Here is an 18,999-nt window from a genome sequence, read left to right as displayed (position 1 = left end):
TGCGGTGCTGCGGAAAGTCTGTCCTTGCAGCTACAGGTGTTACCGGCCGCTCCGCATCAAAACAGTGAGCGTAGTCTCTGGACTTGTGCCAAGTTGGCTGCACCTCCATTCAGTACACAGAGAGGTGGTCCCGGCTGCAAAGCAGACAGGGGGGTGATGTGAGTGGCCCGCTTCGGTGGTTACCTAGCACGACTCGGTAAGCGCAGCGGAGGCAGAGAGCGAGGCGTCGGGAAGAACGGCGCCCGCTGTCGATGTCGCCGCTGATCTGAGCATGCAGAGCTGTATCTCACATTCATTGCAGCTTACTTTTGGATGCTGAAACCAGGATGTGTATAACAGTAACATTACTAACAGATAAAATCAATTTCAATGCGGGATCGGACTGTAGGCGGGAGCGCTCCGTCTTCTGCCGAACGTCACTGCAATGACCCGGATGTACAAACAGTTTTCACTGAGGGCCAAATTTTAGCTGCAAATTTGTCATTTTTAAACAAAGATTTCTCTGCTGAATTACAAATTTGGGCTTGCAGATTTACTTTACGAGGGTAGGCTGAAAAGTTCTAAGGCTGACTATGATGCAGTTGTCGAATTGAACAAATTCAGGGTTATTTTTCTACATAGTCTCCCTGTAACTCCACACACTTCTTCCAGTGGTGCTTGAGTGCTTCGATTCCCTTGGCATAGAAGCTTTCATCTTGAGAGTCAAAATAGTCCTCAATGGCAGCCATCACCTCATCGTTGCTCTGACAGTGTTTCCAGACAAGTTTTTTTCCAGGTTTGGGAACAGATGAAAGTCCGAGGGTGCCAAATCATGGGAGTATGGTGGGTGATCTACCAGTTCGAATCCACACTCGTGGATAGTGGCCATGGCCACTGTTGACTTGTGAGCTGGGGCACTGTCTTGATGGAACAGCACCCCTTTCATCAGCTTTCCTGGTCGCTTCTTTTTGATAGCCTCACGTAACTGTCTCAGTAGGTTAGAAGTACTGTCCATTTATGGTTTGTCCCTTTTCAAGATAGTCCACGAACACAATGCCCTTGGCATCCCAGAAAACTGATACCATGACAATCCCCGCAAACGAAACGACCTTGGCCTTCTTTGGAGGTGGTGACCTTGGGTGTTTCCACTGCATTGATTGTTTTTTTTTGTATCTGGTTCAAAGTGGTGAACCCAACACTCATCCTGGGTAAGAAAATGTTCCATGTAATTGGCTGGATCCTCTTCAAATTGCGCCAAGTTTGCCCTCGACATGACTAGCCTGGTGCGTTTCTGATCAGGCATCAGAAGACGTGGCATCCACCAAGCTAACCCCTTTGACATTCCAAGTTCTTCATGCAGAATGTGTTCAATTCTCTCACGGGATATTCCCACAGCATCTGCTAGCTGATTAATCGTCGCTCGTCTGTCGTCCATCACCATTTCATGAACAAGGTCAATGTTTTTCTGGGTTGTGGCTGCTGCAGGCCGCCCAGACCTTGGGTCATCTTCAAGGCTCTCTCTGCTCCTCTTAAATTCAGCTGCCCACTTCTGCACTGTAGATATGGAGGGAGCTTCATCCCCTAATGTAGCAACCATATCTGCATGAATGTCCTTGGGCTTTAACCCCTTCTTATGCAGGTACTTAATCACACCGCGATGCCAGATTTTGTCCATTTTTGCCGTTTCTCTCTACCACGAACTTTCAAACTTGGCTATGAACCACAAACTACCTCACAACCTGGAAGAAAATAACACAGTTAGTCATCAGAAGAGTTGAACTTAATGCATGCCAAGTTTTATTGAAATGGCATTTCTCCTTCTTGGTGAGCCTTAGAACTTTTCAGCCTACCCTCATACTGCATTCATAAGGGTCTTATAAATACATATCAGCTATTTCTTTCTGAGATCTGACCACATTTATTTCAGTGCAGGTCTACTTTAAGACTATGGACACCTGAAAGTTACCACACACTAGTGTTGATTTTGTGACTCGGGATGAAATTTGTGAACAGTTTGAAAATTTGACCCCAATTTCAAAACTGGTCTTGATGATAAGTTTGTTCAAGCTTCACAAAGATGGATAAAGAAGTTATGACGATGCTTCAAACGTAGGAACGAAGGAACATAGCTCGGTGGAATAGCCCCATAACGTAAGTCACTGCCTAGATAATCAGTTGTACTAAAAAGCTTTTTACATGTGCATGTTTACCTCAGCAGGGATCCTTCTCCATGCTACCAGATCCTTCTAATGACATTTTCGCCTGTTCAATGGTGACAAAAATTGGTTTACTGTGAGGTTTTTAGCTTTAACCCATAGGCTTACAACGTACAGCTGTTTAGCCTGTGATAGTGTTGGCATTCTAATTCAATACAAGACTACGGCTGTTTTTGTCCCAAGTGACAAGCTGAACCCAGTAATATCTAAAAATAGAGCCTGGGCTGAAAAATCCGAGTTCCTCATTAAAGTGGAAGCTGTAAAGAAGAGCACCGTCTGGATCTGTATTAATATCTCCAGCATAATCTGTATGTTATGCTGGTTATAAGTGTTAAACAGCAACTGTTAAGCTCACTGGTATGCCATATCCTTAGTCAAGACACACCTTGTTTGAACTGAAAGCAAGATTTTTTTTTTTTTTTTGTACACAACAGCATTAACATTTTAAGTTTTTTCCCCCACGTCAGTAACCGTGAAGACATAACTGACACATATACTTCAAAACCTGAAGTACAGGTCCACAAGTACTCTAAAGCAAACACAATCTAAGCCAGGCAAACCAGTGGCACGGGATCGAGGTGTGATGGCTATTGGAACTCAGTAACCTGTAAACAGGAAAAGCAGGAACCAAGCAGCGCATCAGCAATTCACTTTCTTTTGTTTGCCTCAACAAGTGCAGCTACAGTGTCCATGATATTAAAAACACAAACCATTGCCATTTAAGTCATGTTCTTTCTTTGTCCAAACCTACATAGTTTTTGGCATTATGTCAAAGGTTCTTGGAATCACTCTGTAGACATGCCTATTGGTAACTATATTCAGGATCCCTGATAGTTCCATTCAACGATAGTTCCATTAACCTCCATACAAAGTGATATTGTAGAATTTGCATCATTGATAGCGAGATGGACCATCTTGTTACATTGGAAATTAGCGACTTGTCTCTCTATCTCTGAGTGGTTAAAATAATTTTTTTTTTATTAAATGGGAGAAAATTAAATATACAATGAAGATCCACTGGGAAGTTTTTTCATAAATGGCCACCTTTTATATTTTATTTTATGGAACTACAGGTGTTGCCTGATTAAGTTTCATCTGCCACTTTTTTACGGAATCATGTGGCTGCTCTGACTGAGCGGGGGGTGGGTTGACTTCGTTCCGTGTGTGATTTTTTTTTATTTGGTTCAGTTTTATTTAAACTACTGTTTAGGAATTTATGGTGGCTGATTTTGCACATTATTTGTTTTCTATCTTTTTCGGCCACTCTACCACCATATAGGTGTTTCCTTTATATACTTAAAATGTAGAATTTTTTTTCCACATTGTATTGTCAAACTGTTATTCTCTATATTCAAAAAAAAAAAGAAAAACACACACCATTTCTCTGGCTTTAGTGAGAACAAACGAAAGTGATGGGGAGAGAAAACTCAGCACGCGTCATCTGACGCTTCTCGTCACATGACAGAGGGAAATGTGACACTGTGTTATATATGACTGAGTGCTTTAGTACAAAAACCTCAGAGCTTCTGCAGCACAGTCTCTTAGAGTGCCACGAGGTTTTCAGCCATATTGCAAAGGCTGTAGAAGTTGCAGCAGATGCAGCAGAGGTTACAGAGGGATGACAGCAGTCTGTACAGCCACAGGCGGCTGCTCAGGTGGCGGTATTTCACGTCCGTCTCGCACAGTTTTGCATAAGCTTTGCGGTTGGATGACAGGCCTATGTCCTGGCCCAGGCCGCACGCCTGCTCCATAAGGTGCATGTCAGCCATCATCTCTGACGCCATTTGACCAAACCACTGAGCGTTAATGGCCGCCACCGTCACAGACACAAAGAAGATGAAGATCTGGCGGGAGGCACAGCGAGAGCAGTGAGTAACCGCGCATATTTCAGAATGGCTGTGACACTGCGGTGACGGTGACTGACCTGAAAGGCTTCTCGCTCATCTAGCAAGTCGCTGGGATGATAGATGGCGTAGATGGTGAGGTTAAAGAAGGCACAAGCTGCACCCAAGTGGAGATAGAAGGGCACCAGCCGACTCTGAATGAAACCGTATGTGTGTCTGGTGAGGTGGCTGTCCATCACAAAGCCTGTGCAGAAATGACACCATAAAAACAAATACAACATTGACACATAATATGATGTGGGTTTGTGCTGCAGCACTGATGGTAAGGTCTGCTGTTATAGCAGTGTACTACAGTCAAACACATAAGTACTTGGACAGTGACAGTCTTTGTCTTTGACTGTCTTTTTAACTCCTCCACTTGGGGCAATAACTCTCCTGACCCATCGGGGACATTCCATTCTTTTCTGACAGAACACTATGGTCTCAGTTTTGGAGGTGCTGATCCTCTTTCTCAGTTGCTTCATGCCCAGTCTCAAACTGACCCTCCCGTCCCTGACTGCACTTGAAATCCTGTCTGTGAAAATCACAAACAGGATTGGTGTCAAGACACAGTCCTGGTGAAATCCAACACCCACCACAAACTTGTCTGATGCAGTGCTGAGAATGCGGACACAGCTCCTACTTTGTACATATAGAGGCCGGTGTCGCTGACCGAATGGTCCCCCCTAAAAATCGGTCCGCCCTTCCTTCACTGTGCATGCGTCATTTTGGAGCTCAGCAGCACGTCTGAGACAGACTCTCTACACCCAAACCAATCAAATGGATTAATGGGATTATTAATCATCAGATGACAAAGTAAAACCTCTTAAATCATTCTAAAGTCAACAGAAATGAGGCCGTTTTAGCAGAAAATGAGGCGATAATTGGCGAGTCGTTACTGACGCTATGAATTGATGTAGGCGCCGCAGCAGCTGCTGTGCGCTCTGATCACTTCCTCCGTCTTTTATGATGAAATAATGCTGAATTTATGTGGACATGATTGTTGTAGAAAAGCTTCAGATATCTGTCACTGAGATAGACGATGACTGGAGTGCAGTTTAAAGCAGAAACGAGGAGATAATCAGTGAATCACTGCTGACGCTCAGAAATAACGAATGCGCAGTGAAAGCAGGGCGGACCGATTTTTAGGGGGGACTGTTCAGTCTGCGACACTGGTACCTCATACTACTGCAGCACCCTTTTCCAAGTCCACAAAACACATATAAACTAGTTGGACATACTCCCAAGCTAAAATCTGTGCGATGGTAAAGAGTTGGTCCACCGTTCCACAGGCAGGCTGGAACTCAACTGATCCTCCTGAATATGATGGGGATCAGCACCTCAGTTTGCCAATCCAGATGTACGCTTCCTAACTTCCATGCAACACTGTAGAGGTGTGCCAGCCACAACAACCCAACAACAGTTAAAGACTAGGGATACTCGAGTATCGCTTGCATTTTGAGGGAACACAACTATGACATTTTGGCCGAGTGGCACGTTTTCCTCTGTGCATGATCCAGCACATAGGCCAAAGGCACGTCCACATTTCACCTGTCTGCAGCAGATGGTTACCTTTGATGGCGGGAATGGATGGTTGCCTGTCTGGGTGGTTGCCATTATGGAACCAAAGACACCAAAGGTAATGTTTTTACCTTTTCTGATGAAGGAGACCTACTTGCAACAACATGTCTTTGGACCTAATGATGAAAGTTCCAATGAACAGCTATCAAATGCAAATTTAACACTTGGAATCAACCCCAGATCAACACCTGGCCACAACAACTGTTTGTCAGTCAACTGTCCTGAAAAAGAAATGATTATGTATAAAAGTGAGTGTGAGTGCATCATCCCACTCACAACAAAGACTTAATGTTGTGAAAGTGTAGTGACACGGACCCACAACGGGGCGCAAATGAACGGACAATGAAGAGTCGAATATGAACACTTTACTGTTGTGAATGAGCACAACACAGAGGAATGTGAAATTTTACAGACAGTCAATCACAAGGGTGACGTGTGGGCAGGCTCGAGGATAGAAGACGTCTGTCCTGAGATGAACCGGAACCACACGATTTCCTCCGCCACCGAACCCGGAGAATACTGGAGCCGCCAAGTCCCGAGTCCCCAGGTGGCTACCGTCTTCGAAGGTCGGATCTGGTACTGCTGGCAGGGAGCAGAGACAATAAGATATGGGTGTGTGCACACCCAGTAACAACAACGGTGGGAATTCCACCTCCACCTCTAACACACACTCGTGCAGCTCCTGTCTACTCACTTATCTGGTAGAGGTGTGAAGCGAAGCCGTCGCTGATCACACCAAGCGCCGGTCTCACAGATAAGGAACACCACAGGAAAGCGGCTGCAAAAAAGAGTTCAGACTGACACACAGTTTACTTTAAGGCTGAGAATAGTGCCTGAATGGTTCAACGATATCTCGGCAATGAGGTGGAGATGACGTCCGGGTTTTATGGAGTGAGATGATGAAGCATGAATGGGTGACAGCTGTCAAGAGATAATGAGTGACAGCTGTCACCCCCGGCTGTGTCCGTGGCGGCAGCGCCCTCTCGTGCCTGAAGCCCGCACTTCAGGCAGGGCGCCCTCTGGTGGTGGGCCAGCAGTACCTCCTCTTCTGGCGGCCCACACAACAGGACCCCCCCCCCAACGGGCGCCAGGACCAGGTTTATCGGGGTGTCGACGGTAGAAATCGGCCAGGAGGGCCGGATCCAGGATGAAGCTCCTCTTCACCCAGGAGCGTTCTTTGGGTCCATACCCCTCCCAGTCCACCAGATATTGGAACCCCCGGCCCATCGACGGACGTCCAGGAGCCGGCGCACTGTCCAGGCCGGCTCCCCGTCAATGATCCGGGCAGGAGGCAACGCCGGACCGGGAGCACAGAGGGGTGAGGTGTGGTGTGGTTTGATCCTGGAGATGTGGAATACCGGGTGGATCTGCAGTGAAGCTGGGAGTTGGAGCTTCACTGCTGCAGGGCTGAGGACCTTGAGGATTCGGAAGGGTCCGATGAACATGTCCATCAGTTTCGGTGATTGCACCTGAAGCGGGATGTCTTTCGTCGATAGCCACACCTCCTGCCCGGGCTGGTATGCAGGGGCCGGGGACCGCCGGCGGTCTGCATGGGTCTTGGCCCTCGTCCGGGCCTCCAACAAGGCAGAACGGGCGGTGCGCCACACCCGACGGCACCTCCGAAGATGGGCCCGGACCGAGGGCACACCGACCTCTCCCTCAACCACGGGAAATAATGGGGGCTGGTACCCCAAACACACCTCAAACGGGGAGAGGCCGGTGGCAGAAGACACCTGGGTGTTATGTGCATACTCGATCCAGGCCAGGTGGTTGCTCCAGGCCGTCGGGTGCGCGGATGTCACACAGCGGAGGGTCTGTTCCAACTCCTGGTTGGCCCGTTCTGCCTGTCCGTTCGTCTGTGGGTGGTACCCGGACGAGAGGCTCACGGTGGCCCCCAGTTCCCTGCAGAAACTCCTCCAGACTTGAGAGGAAAACTGGGGACCACGATCCGAGACAACGTCAGTAGGTATCCCATGCAGACGGACGACGTGGTGGACCAGGAGGTCCGCTGTCTCCTGGGCCGTAGGGAGCTTCGGGAGGGCCACGAATTGGGCCGCCTTGGAGAATCGGTCCACTATCATGAGGATGGTGGTGTTGCCCTGGGACGGTGGGAGGCCCGTGACAAAATCCAGGCCGATGTGGGACCAGGGGCGATGAGGCACAGGAAGTGGTTGGAGCAGTCCTTGGGACTTCCTGTGGTCAGCCTTGCCCCTGGCGCAGGTGGTGCAGGCCTGGATGTACTCCCGGACATCGGCCTCCATAGACGCCCACCAGAAGCGCTGCCGGACAACTGCCACGGTCCTTCGCACCCCCGGATGACAGGAGAGCTTGGAACCGTGACAGAAGTCTAGAACCGCAGCCCTGGCCTCTGGTGGGACGTATAGTCTGTCCTTTGGTCCAGTTCCCGGGTCCGGGCTTCGTGCCAGGGCTTCCCGGACGGTCTTCTCCACGTCCCAGGTGAGGGTGGCCACGATAGTGGACTCAGGAAGGATGGACTCCGGTGGATCCGACAGCGCAGTTTTGACCTCCTCTTCGTGTACCCGGGACAAGGCATCCGATATCTGGTTCTTGGTCCCGGGACGATAGGTGATCCGGAAGTCAAAACGCCCGAAGAACAGTGACCAGCGGGCTTGCCTGGGGTTCAGCCGCCTGGCGGTCCTGATATACTCCAGGTTCCGATGGTCAGTGAAAACCGTGAACGGCACAGAAGCTCCCTCCAACAGGTGTCTCCACTCCTCAAGAGCCTCTTTCACCGCAAGGAGTTCTCGATTGCCGACGTTATAGTTCCGTTCAGCCAGGGTCAACCTGCGAGAAAAGTAGGCACACAGGTGAAGAACCTTATCGGTCTCTCCGCTCTGGGATAGCACGGCTCCTATCCCTGAGTCAGAGGCGTCCACTTCAACCACAAACTGGCGGCTAGGGTCGGGCTGCACCAAAACTGGCGCAGTAGAGAACCGTCGTTTCAACTCCTTGAACGCGGCTTCGCACCGATCCGACCAGGTGAAGGGGACTTTTGGAGAGGTCAGGGGGCTAACTACCTGACTGTAGCCCTTAATGAACCTCCTATAGAAATTATCGAAGCCGAGGAACTGTTGCAGCTTCCTACAGCTTGTTGGTTGGGGCCAATCTCTCACTGCCGCAACCTTGGCCGGATCAGGGGCGACGGAGTTAGAGGAGATGATAAACCCCAGGAAGGACAAAGAAGTGCGGTGAAACTCGCACTTCTCGCCCTTCACAAACAGTCGGTTCTCTAACAACCGCTGCAGGACCTGACGTACATGCTGGACATGAGTCTCAGGATCCGGAGAAAAGATGAGAATATTGTCAAGATATACGAAGACGAATCGGTGCAGGAAGTCCCGCAAGACGTCGTTAACCAAGGCTTGGAACGTCGCGGGGGCGTTGGTGAGGCCGAACGGCATGACCAGGTACTCAAAGTGACCTAACGGGGTGTTAAATGCCGTCTTCCACTCGTCTCCCTTCCGGATCCGAACCAGGTGATACGCATTCCTAAGATCCAGCTTAGTAAAGATTTTGGCTCCATGCAGGGGGGTGAACACGGAATCTAACAACGGCAACGGGTATCGGTTGCGAACCGTAATCTCGTTCAGCCCTCTGTAATCAATGCATGGACGGAGTCCGCCATCTTTCTTGCCCACAAAAAAGAAACCTGCACCCATCGGGGAGGTGGAGTTCCGGATCAGCCCGGCAGCTAATGAGTCCCGGATGTAGGTCTCCATTGATTCGCGCTCAGGTCGTGAGAGGTTGTACAGCCTGCTGGACGGGAACTCAACGCCTGGAATCAGATCAATGGCACAATCGTACGGACGGTGCGGGGGAAGGGCGAGTGCCAGATCCTTGCTGAAGACATCAGCAAGATCGTGGTACTCAACCGGCACCGCCGTCAGATTGGGAGGGACTTTGACCTCCTCCTTAGCATGTAAACCGGGAGGAACCGAGGATCCTAAACACACCCGATGGCAGGTTTCGCTCCACTGAACCACCACCCCAGAGGGCCAGTCAATCCGGGGATTGTGTTTCAACATCCATGGGAAGCCCAAAATCACGCGGGAGGTAGAAGGAGTCACAAAAAAACTCGATCTCCTCCCGATGATTTCCAGACACCACCAGAGTTACGGGTTGTGTCTTGTGCGTGATTAAAGGGAGAAGGGTGCCATCTAGTGCCCGCACCTGCAATGGCGAAGGGAGCGCCACCAGAGGGAGCCCTACCTCCCTTGCCCATCTGCTGTCCAGCAGATTCCCTTCTGACCCCGTGTCCACCAGTGCTGGGGCTTGAAGGGTTAAATCCCCGCTTAGGATTGTAACTGGGAGTCGTGTGGAAATATGTGTATTTCCCACGTGAATGTCTTGGCCCACCCTTAGCCCAGTTTCTAGGGGCGGGCATTGGTGTTTAACCGCTTGGGGCAGTCTCTCTGCATGTGCTCATTTGAACCGCAGACAAAACACTCCCCGGGGGCCAGCCTCCACTGTCTGATAGGTGGCGTAAATGTGGCCCTGCTCGTGTCCATAGCTTCGTCAGCAGGGGGAGCTGTAGCCACACGGAGCGTTGAGGCTGTGGAGCGTGGGGAGGGCGGAACCTTTTCGAACCCGGAAGGGAGAGGGACGGCGCGTGCCCGGCCACGTCCTTCGTCTCGCTCCTGACGGCGTTCCTCCAACCGATTGTCTAACCGTATAATGAGATCGATAAGCCCATCTAAATCCCGTGGTTCTTCCTTAGCTACCAGGTGCTCCTTCAGGACCGACGACAGTCCGTTTATGAAGGTGGCGCGGAGTGCAACGTTATTCCAGCCGGACCTCGCAGCCGCGATGCGGAAGTCGACTGCATATTCGGCTGCGCTCCGGCGCCCCTGTCGCATTGACAGCAGCACTGTTGAAGCGGTCTCTCCTCTGTTAGGGTGATCACTGTTCTGAACTCCCTCACAAACCCAGTATAAGAGGTAAGGAGCCGTGAGTTTTGCTCTCACAGACCTGTGAGACAGTGTTTTGTAGCTTGGGCTACAAAGCACTGTAGCCCAAGCGCGTGCCTCACCACGAAGCAAGTTAATAACATAAGCCACCTTGCTGGTGTCAGACGCGTACATCACGGGTCGTTGTGCAAAGACGAGCGAACACTGCATCAGAAAGTCCGCGCACATCTCCACACAACCCCCGTACGGCTCTGGGGGACTTATGTATGCCTCAGGGGATGGTGGGGGGGTTCGTTGAACGACCAGTGGAACGTTAATATCCGGCACCGGGTCGGCAGGAGGAGAAGCCGCAGCAGCGCTCTGATCGCGCGCTTCCACCTGTGCGGTGAGAGCCTCCATCCTGCGATTAAGGATGACGTTTTGCTCGGTCATCAAATCCAGCAGAGCGGTAAAGGCGGTGAGGATTTGCTGCAACTCACCGAGCACGCCTCCTGCAGATGCCTGTGCACCCTGCTCTTCCATTGGCTGTCCAACAGATGGGTGACGCCCCTCGGGATCCATGACGCTGGCCGAAATATCCTGTTGTGAAAGTGTAGTGACACGGACCCACAACAGGGGGCGTAAATGAACGGACAATGAAAGAGTCGAATATGAACACTTTACTGTTGTGAATAAGCACAACACAGAGGAATGTGAAATTTTACAGACAGTCAATCACAAGGGTGATGTGTGGGCAGGCTCGAGGATAGAAGACATCTGTCCTGAGATGAACCGGAACCACACGATTTCCTCCGCCACCGAACCCGGAGAATACTGGAGCCGCCAAGTCCCGAGTCCCCAGGTGGCCACCGTCTTCGAAGGTCGGATCTGGTACTGCTGGCAGGGAGCAGAGACAATAAGATATGGGTGTGTGCACACCCAGTAACAACAATGGTGGGAATTCCACCTCCACCTCTAACACACACTCGTGCAGCTCCTGTCTACCCACTTATCTGGTAGAGGTGTGAAGCGAAGCCGTCGCTGATCACACCAAGCGCCGGTCTCACAGATAAGGAACACCGCAGGAAAGCGGCTGCAAAAAAGAGTTCAGACTGACACACAGTTAAGGCTGAGAATAGTACCTGAATGGTTCGACGATATCTCGGCAATGAGGTGGAGATGACGTCCGGGTTTTATGGAGTGAGATGATGAAGCATGAATGGGTGATAGCTGTCAAGAGATAATGAGTGACAGCTGTCACCCCCGGCTGTGTCCGTGGCGGCAGCGCCCTCTCGTGCCTGAAGCCCGCACTTCAGGCAGGGCGCCCTCTGGTGGTGGGCCAGCAGTACCTCCTCTTCTGGCGGCCCACACAACACTTAAAGCTGGAAGTCACTACAAGCACGTCTGGAATGCTTCATTTCAACTCTACTGTGGTGCTGCACAGAGGGAAAACTACAAAAACTGTCGCTGTCCACATACTTATGGATCTCACTGCACGTAGCAGCTTGTCTTCAGTATGAATGGACTTCACCGTGTCGTCAGAATAATCTCATGAGTGGGATTATTGTGAAAACAGAGAGGCAGAGCAACAGAAAAGTCAGTCTGTGAACTCAGTCAGCCAGCAGACAGCGGAGCGTGTGACGCGTGCAGGGCCTCACCCTGAACTTTGCTCACACTTGGCACAATAAAGCTTTCTGAGCAGTGCCAGCTAACAACTCAGAATGTGACATTTCCCAGTATGCACCAAGGAGGTGGCTCTCAGAGCCCTAACTGTTGACTGGATGGACATAACTGACCTGTCCCACACCTGAGTGTGCACACAGGTGGGAAATCTGAGTACAACTGCTGGATTTCAATAAGCACACAAAATGTTTTCTGTGAAAACGTTGTAATACAGCAGACATGTGATGCTATGGCAGCTCTGCTGCACTGGGATCAGATTACACACACATTATTTAAGATTTTCCCTACATACAGAGGATGAAGACAAACACAACTCTAGGGTTGTTTTTGGTTATAAATCAGCTGAATGTTGCTCAGTCTGTTTTTTTTTTTTTTTTATCTCACTAATGATAGTGGATAGTTTTATAGTTAACATCAGGATACAGCATTAACTAATGAGTGATCATCAGTCACCACTGCCTTGACTGGTGTCACTGACCCAACGGTCCCCCCTAAGAAATTAGTATGCCCTGTCTTCACTGTGCATGCGTTATTTCTGAGCATCAGCAGCGATTCACAGATTATCCCCTCGTTTCTGCTTCAAACTGCACTCCAGTCATCATCGATCTCAGTGACAGGTATCTGAAGCTTTTGCGCAACAATCATTTCCACATAAATTCAGCATTATTTCGTTATAAAAGATGTGGGCCCGATCAGAGCGCCACAGCAGCACCTCTGAGTCTGACATCCTGCCGTGCCTCCATCATTTCGGAGCGTCAGGAACGACTCACTGATTATCGCCTTGTTTCTGCTTAAAACAGCCTAGTTTTTGCTTAAAACTGACTTTAGAATGACTTGAAAGGTTTTATTTTGTCATCTGATGGTTAATAATCACATTATTCCCTTTGATCGCGTTGAGTGTAGAGAGTCAGACTCAGAAAGTCAGTCTCAGATGCGCTGCTGCTGTACTGCTGTACTGTAAGGGCAATTTTTAGAGGGGACTGTTCGGTCGGCGACACCGGCTCTCTTTTGTTGCACATGTAGTAAAATCCATTACAGATGTGCAGTGTTTCAAAACTACTCCCAGACCAAACATGCTCATTATATACTGCAAAGAGCAACATGTAGCAACTTGTATTCTGGATTTACACTTCTGGGTTACAAAAATGTGACAAGAAAACATGTTTCACAAGAAACAAAGGTAGAAATTCAGTGAGAATTAAACCAAAAGTGGTCAGCGAGCATGATGAAAACACGCCCACATTCCACAGTATCAGGCATGTGAAGAAAGTGTTACACAGCCTTTTATATAGTCAAATTCACAAAAAATATATAAAATAAATAAATCAATCAGAGCTCATTCCATAAAATGAGACATTTTTTTCTGTATCTTAGCATGTTGGTGGAAATATGACCTTGACTGATCCCAAACAAAATCAAATAATTTATTCACATCCATAGGCCCAACGTACCCGCAAGGTTTGATCAAAATCACATTAGGCATTGTCAAGATATTTTGCTAAAATCTATACTTATATACAGTAGAGTGGAATTGTGGAGTTTCAGTGGAGCTTCATCGCTAAAAAGACTATTTTGAACTACGTGCTGAAAATGACCTCCAGAGTGTGAGCTGCTACAGAGTGCTTGCACAGATGTCAGAATTTGAGCCAATTTGGCCATGTTGGTGAGTAAACAATAGATAGAGGAAGCATACAGTCTGTGCTCTCCAACATTGTAGAACTTTGTGAGACAGCCGTGAGCTATAGAGATGGACTCAGCATTGAAGCAGGATGGCGCCATGAGATGAAGACGAAGTTAACTGATGAAGTTCATGTGAAATCCTGTCGTCTGCTGGTCAGAGAGTGAGCGTTCACTGCTTGGTGTTATGTACATGGACATCTTTATTACTTATTATTTTCACCTTATTTTCACCAGGTCGTTACTGTAAATAAGAATTTGTTTTCTTAATAACTTACCTGGTTAAATAAAGGTTAAATCAAATCAGACCTGGACCTCTCAAAAGACTTGAAAAACTGCAAAAGCTTGTCTGTCTATAACCAGTTTGTTTGTGGCTCATCACGGATTGTTGAGGATGAATGGAAATTTAATGTCTCAGCACATGCACAGCGCACAATGTTTCATGCTGCTCTGCCACACATGCAGGTAAGATACTAAAGTGAATTTGCTTTAACAGTCACTGTTAAATCCCAAATGTGGGAGTTTGTGCATTTACAGACATTCAGGCTCCGTTCAGCTTAACAATGGGTAAAAAAAACAGCTTGTAGCTCTGACAGGTTTAAAATGGTTTCAAAATGTTTGAATCATGGTTTGTCATCCACATTTTAATGTTCAATGGACAGATTTAAAAATAACTGTCTCAGATCCAATAAGGTAAGATAATTATTAAAGAGGTCTTGTAGTAGAACATCAATTTTCACATTCTCACAGTTTTTGCACAAACTTTGCCACCATTCCCGATCATCATCAATTTATACAGTGGGGAAAATAAGTATTTGACCCCCTGTCAGTTTTGCAGGTTTTCCCAGCTATAAAGAATGAAGAGGTCTGTAATTTTTATTGTAGGTACACTTCAACTGTGAGAGACAGAATCTAAAAAAAAAAAAAATCCAGTAAATCACATTATATGATTTTTAAATAATTAATTTGCATTTTATTGCAGAAAATAAGTATTTGACCCCCTAGAAAAACAGAGCTTAACAATTGGTACAGAAACATTTGTCTGCCATTACAGTGGTAATGGAAACTACTAATTACAGAGGTAAAACATTTCCTGTAGTTCTTGACCAAGTTTTCACACACTGCAACAGGGATTTTGGTCCACTCCTCCATACAGATCTTCTCCAAATATTTCAGGTTTGGAGTTTCAACTCCCTCCAAAGATTTTCTATTGAGTTCAGGTCTGGAGACTGGCCAGGCCACTCCAGGACCTTGAAATGCTTCTTACGGAGCCCCTCCTTAGTTGCCCTGGCTGTGTGTTTGGGGTCATTGTCATGCTGGAAGACCCAGCCATGACCCATCTTCAATGCTCTTACTGAGGGAAGGAGGTTGTTTGCCAAAATCTCGCAATACATGAACCCATCCATCCTCCTTTCAATACGGTACAGTCGTCCTGTCCCCTTTGCAGAAGAGCACCCCCAGAGTATGATGTTTCCACCCCCATGCTTCACAGTTGGGATGGTTTTCTTGGGGTTGTTCTCATCCTCTAAACATGGTAAGTGGAGATGATTCCAAAAAGCTCTATTCTGGTCTCATCTGACCACATGACCTTCTCCCATGCCTCCACTGGATCATCCAGATGGTCACTGGTGAACTTCAAACGGGCCTGGACATGTGCTGGCTTGAGCAGGGGGACCTTGCTGCCCTGCAGGGTTTTAAACCATGACAGCATCATGTGTTGCTAATGTAATCTTTGTGACTGTGGTCCCAGTTCTCTTCAGGTCATTGACCAGGTCCTCCTGTGCAGCTCTGAGCTTTCTCAGAATCATTCTTACCCCACAAAGTGAGAGGGCTTCTTAAAGAAAAATTAACAGGTCTGTGAGAGCCAGAATTCTTGCTGGTTGGTAGGGGGTCAAATATTTATTTTATGCAATAAAATGCAAATTAATTATTTAAAAATCATACAATGTGATTTTCTGGATTTTTTTTAGATTCTGTCTCTCACAGTTGAACTGTACCTATGATAAAAATTACAGACCTCTCCATTATTTGTAGGTGGGAAAACCTGCAAAACTGACAGGGTGTCAAATACTTATTTTCCCGACTGTAGTAATGCATGTCGGCCTTTTGCCTGACCGACTGTGGCAGCCAACAATGTGATAATAATTCACCATGATAGCGCCTGAACGCTAAAAATAGATGCAGGTATAAACAGAATGGATAGTGGCATACCACCGAGATGGTCACTTCTGGAGTCATGACATCATGTGAAAACACTCCATAACTAGCGTACCCAACCAGTTGATCGCGGGCTGAGTTCCAGTAGATCTCATGAAAAAAAAAACTCATATGCTTTTTTAATCTATTTGTCTATAATGTACTGTTTTATAGGAGGGTGACGTGAGTTTATACAGCTGACTGTCTCTCTGTGCACTGACAGTAAAAATCTGATTCATGTTGCATATAATTGGACAGTCAGGACTCATGAATCTGTTTTTCCAAATCCAGTTCAAGCTTCACTCGTAGTCTGAAATGTGATTCAAATAGCATTTTTGCAAATCCCTTTTGATCAGAAAGCTCAGATTGGATTCTAAGTGTGTTTTGTGAGTTTTCACTTCCCCGGCACACACAGTCGCTTTACTGTTTCTGCTCTGATGTGCATTCACACAGCTCCAATAACTGCAACTGCTAAAAATAAGAATAAGAATAAAAAAGCTCAATGTGAAAGGCTGTGTCACATAGAGCAAAAGGATTAGTTACGGTATGTATTTAAATATTTTGTCCGATGGCAAAATTGTGAATCCATTGGGACTCCTGTGGACTTGGGGCTCTGATGGACACATGATGTCACAGTTCCACCGGCAACACAGAGAGCTGCATTTAACTGAACAACTTTCCCGGTTTGAAAATATATATGTGCTGGGGGAAGTTGGATTTGAGTGGAGTTTGTTTTCCCCATTTTAATAACTCAGAAGTATGAATTCAGAAAAAAAAAGAAAACCCCGAAAGAGACGGTCTTCAACAATAAATATTTGCTAATGTTAGCTACCATGTAATTGTCAACTTTTTAGTTTTCACAGCAAGGATCTCCTGCTGCCACCAATTGTGGCACATGTGCAGGACAAGGTGAGCACCCATGAGTATATTTGCGTGTGAACTCTGTGTGAGATACAAACTTGAAATGAATGTGACCCAGATTTGCATCCCCCAGTAGGTGGAGAGCAGCAGCAGCTGCAGCATCTTGACTGTGAACGTGGGCTCCTGGTCAGCAGACATGTTTCCTCCTCGGGCTTCACTCAGCTCCAGTTCTGCTGTAGTAAAAAAACAGCACTGTTCTGAAAGGCCTGTAATCCCGTGTGGCCTCTCGTCTCCTTCTCTGGGGGGCACTTGGTGCTCCACTGCAGAGCCTCTGCAAAACACATTGAATATGACACAAGATCTAAGTACTTGAAACTGTGTAAAAATAGGTCTGTGATGATCACAGACCACGATGATCTCCCAGCTCTGCCGCAGTAGTTACTTGCTAACTGCATTATACATATGTATCAGTGGTACTGTTGTAAATATTTTGTGATGACATACTTGAATTAACAAACTGATCAATTTCTGGATATGAAAATGACAAATTTAATGTATCATAAAAAGAACTAAAGTCAAATTTTTCTCCTCTTGGGGGTATCAGACCAGAATTCTTTTCCTTCAGGGACATTTTCATATTGTGTGAAGTTTCACTGAAATCAACCCAACAGTTAGGAGGAAACTGCTTACAAGTCTCATGGATGGAAGGACAGGGTGATCCCTATACACCCCCCCACTACTTTTGTTTGTGGGTAGTATAAAGAGCTTTCACCCATCGATACAGGACGTGTTCTTCTGCTTACAACAGGAATGAGCCCTTCATCGACAACCGAATTGTAATGACTTAATGCATAACGGCATCTCCAAAACAGAAGGAGGCTAAGGTAAGAAGCTAACATCATAACCAGTTGTTTTAAAAGTTTACCTTTACTGTGACAAACATCAATCCCTGCAACTAAAAAGAAAGCCAATGTGGAAGTGGCAAATCATGGCCACTTGAGGCTGGCTCCAAAAGTGACTTCCCTGAGAAGCCCAAGTTAAATTCTATAACTTTACAGCAAAACAAACATGTTTATAGCCTGGTACAATAAATAGATAAATAAATAAACACATACAGTGCACTTTGTAACTTTTTACCAGTGAGCAGAGGTTTTTTATTTACGTATTTATTTTTGCGGAAGGTTAAATCGAGGTGGTCCACAAACTTCCGCGTTGTTGTCAAGGAAACTGTGCCGCTGTGTTGACCTTAACCAGTGACTGAAATCAAAAATAAAAGTGTAGAACTTCCACTTATCCGTTACTAAAAAAAAAAACAAAAAAAACAAAAAGAAAAACTAATAACAAAAATAAAACCCGCATTCAATTACATATTTGCAAAGAAAGAAGAAAAAAAAAAACTAAACATTTCCCCCCCAAAAGAGGGCGGTGATCGTTTATTTCAAAGTCACCTCAGTAAAAATGGTATAGTTAATACTTGTACAATAGCTGTAAAATCAGGCTGGTAACGTCAACATCTAGCGCGAAGCGGCTATCTAACATCACCACTTAACTTATCGTAACTTGTGGCAAGTTAAGTTTGATAAGCAAACTTTAACTGAGCCAGTGGCTGCTACTGTTTACAGAACCGACACAAGTTTTTTATATAGTTTAAACGTATTTGTATATATATTAAAAAAAAGTCAGCCTACCTGTATTCAAGACACGTTAAGGTGAAAGTGCATTACCAGGTCTGTGTGAGTACATATATATACAGTATATATATATATATATATGTGTGTGTGTGTGTGTGTGCTCCTGGAAAAACTGATCGAACAAAACTCAACACACCTTCTGTTCCGCCTGCTGCACTACTGCCACCCACTGGACAAAAATCAGACTGCGGGGTCCAGTCACACCCAGAAAGTCTGCTGTTTTACTTCTTCCGCTTCTCACAGTCCAACTTTTTAGCCTTGTTTCCAGGGCCGGTACAAGCCATTTGGGTGCCCTAAGCACAAATGCTTTGTGGTGCCCACCCCC

The 18,999-nt window shown here is 46.9% G+C and overlaps 1 protein-coding gene across 1 annotated transcript; it reads right to left on the bottom strand.

Moving 5' to 3' along the window:
• Positions 1 to 3,452: 3,452 nt before the first annotated feature.
• On the bottom strand, positions 3,453 to 18,690 carry LOC117519145 (transmembrane protein 205-like). The gene is made up of 4 exons (XM_034180452.1): positions 18,672 to 18,690; positions 17,082 to 17,314; positions 4,120 to 4,283; positions 3,453 to 4,039 (listed from the first exon to the last, which is right to left on the bottom strand). Exons 2-4 carry the CDS (start codon positions 17,179 to 17,181, stop codon positions 3,737 to 3,739), a joined length of 567 nt encoding a protein of 188 aa, XP_034036343.1. The 5' UTR covers positions 17,182 to 17,314; positions 18,672 to 18,690; the 3' UTR covers positions 3,453 to 3,736.
• Positions 18,691 to 18,999: the final 309 nt, after the last annotated feature.

The sequence above is a fragment of the Thalassophryne amazonica genome, chromosome 10 (assembly GCF_902500255.1).
Source record: "Thalassophryne amazonica chromosome 10, fThaAma1.1, whole genome shotgun sequence".
NCBI lineage: Eukaryota > Metazoa > Chordata > Actinopteri > Batrachoidiformes > Batrachoididae > Thalassophryne > Thalassophryne amazonica.
The sequence above is the reverse complement of the archived record's forward strand: the minus strand, read 5'-3'. Positions and strand labels throughout refer to the sequence as shown.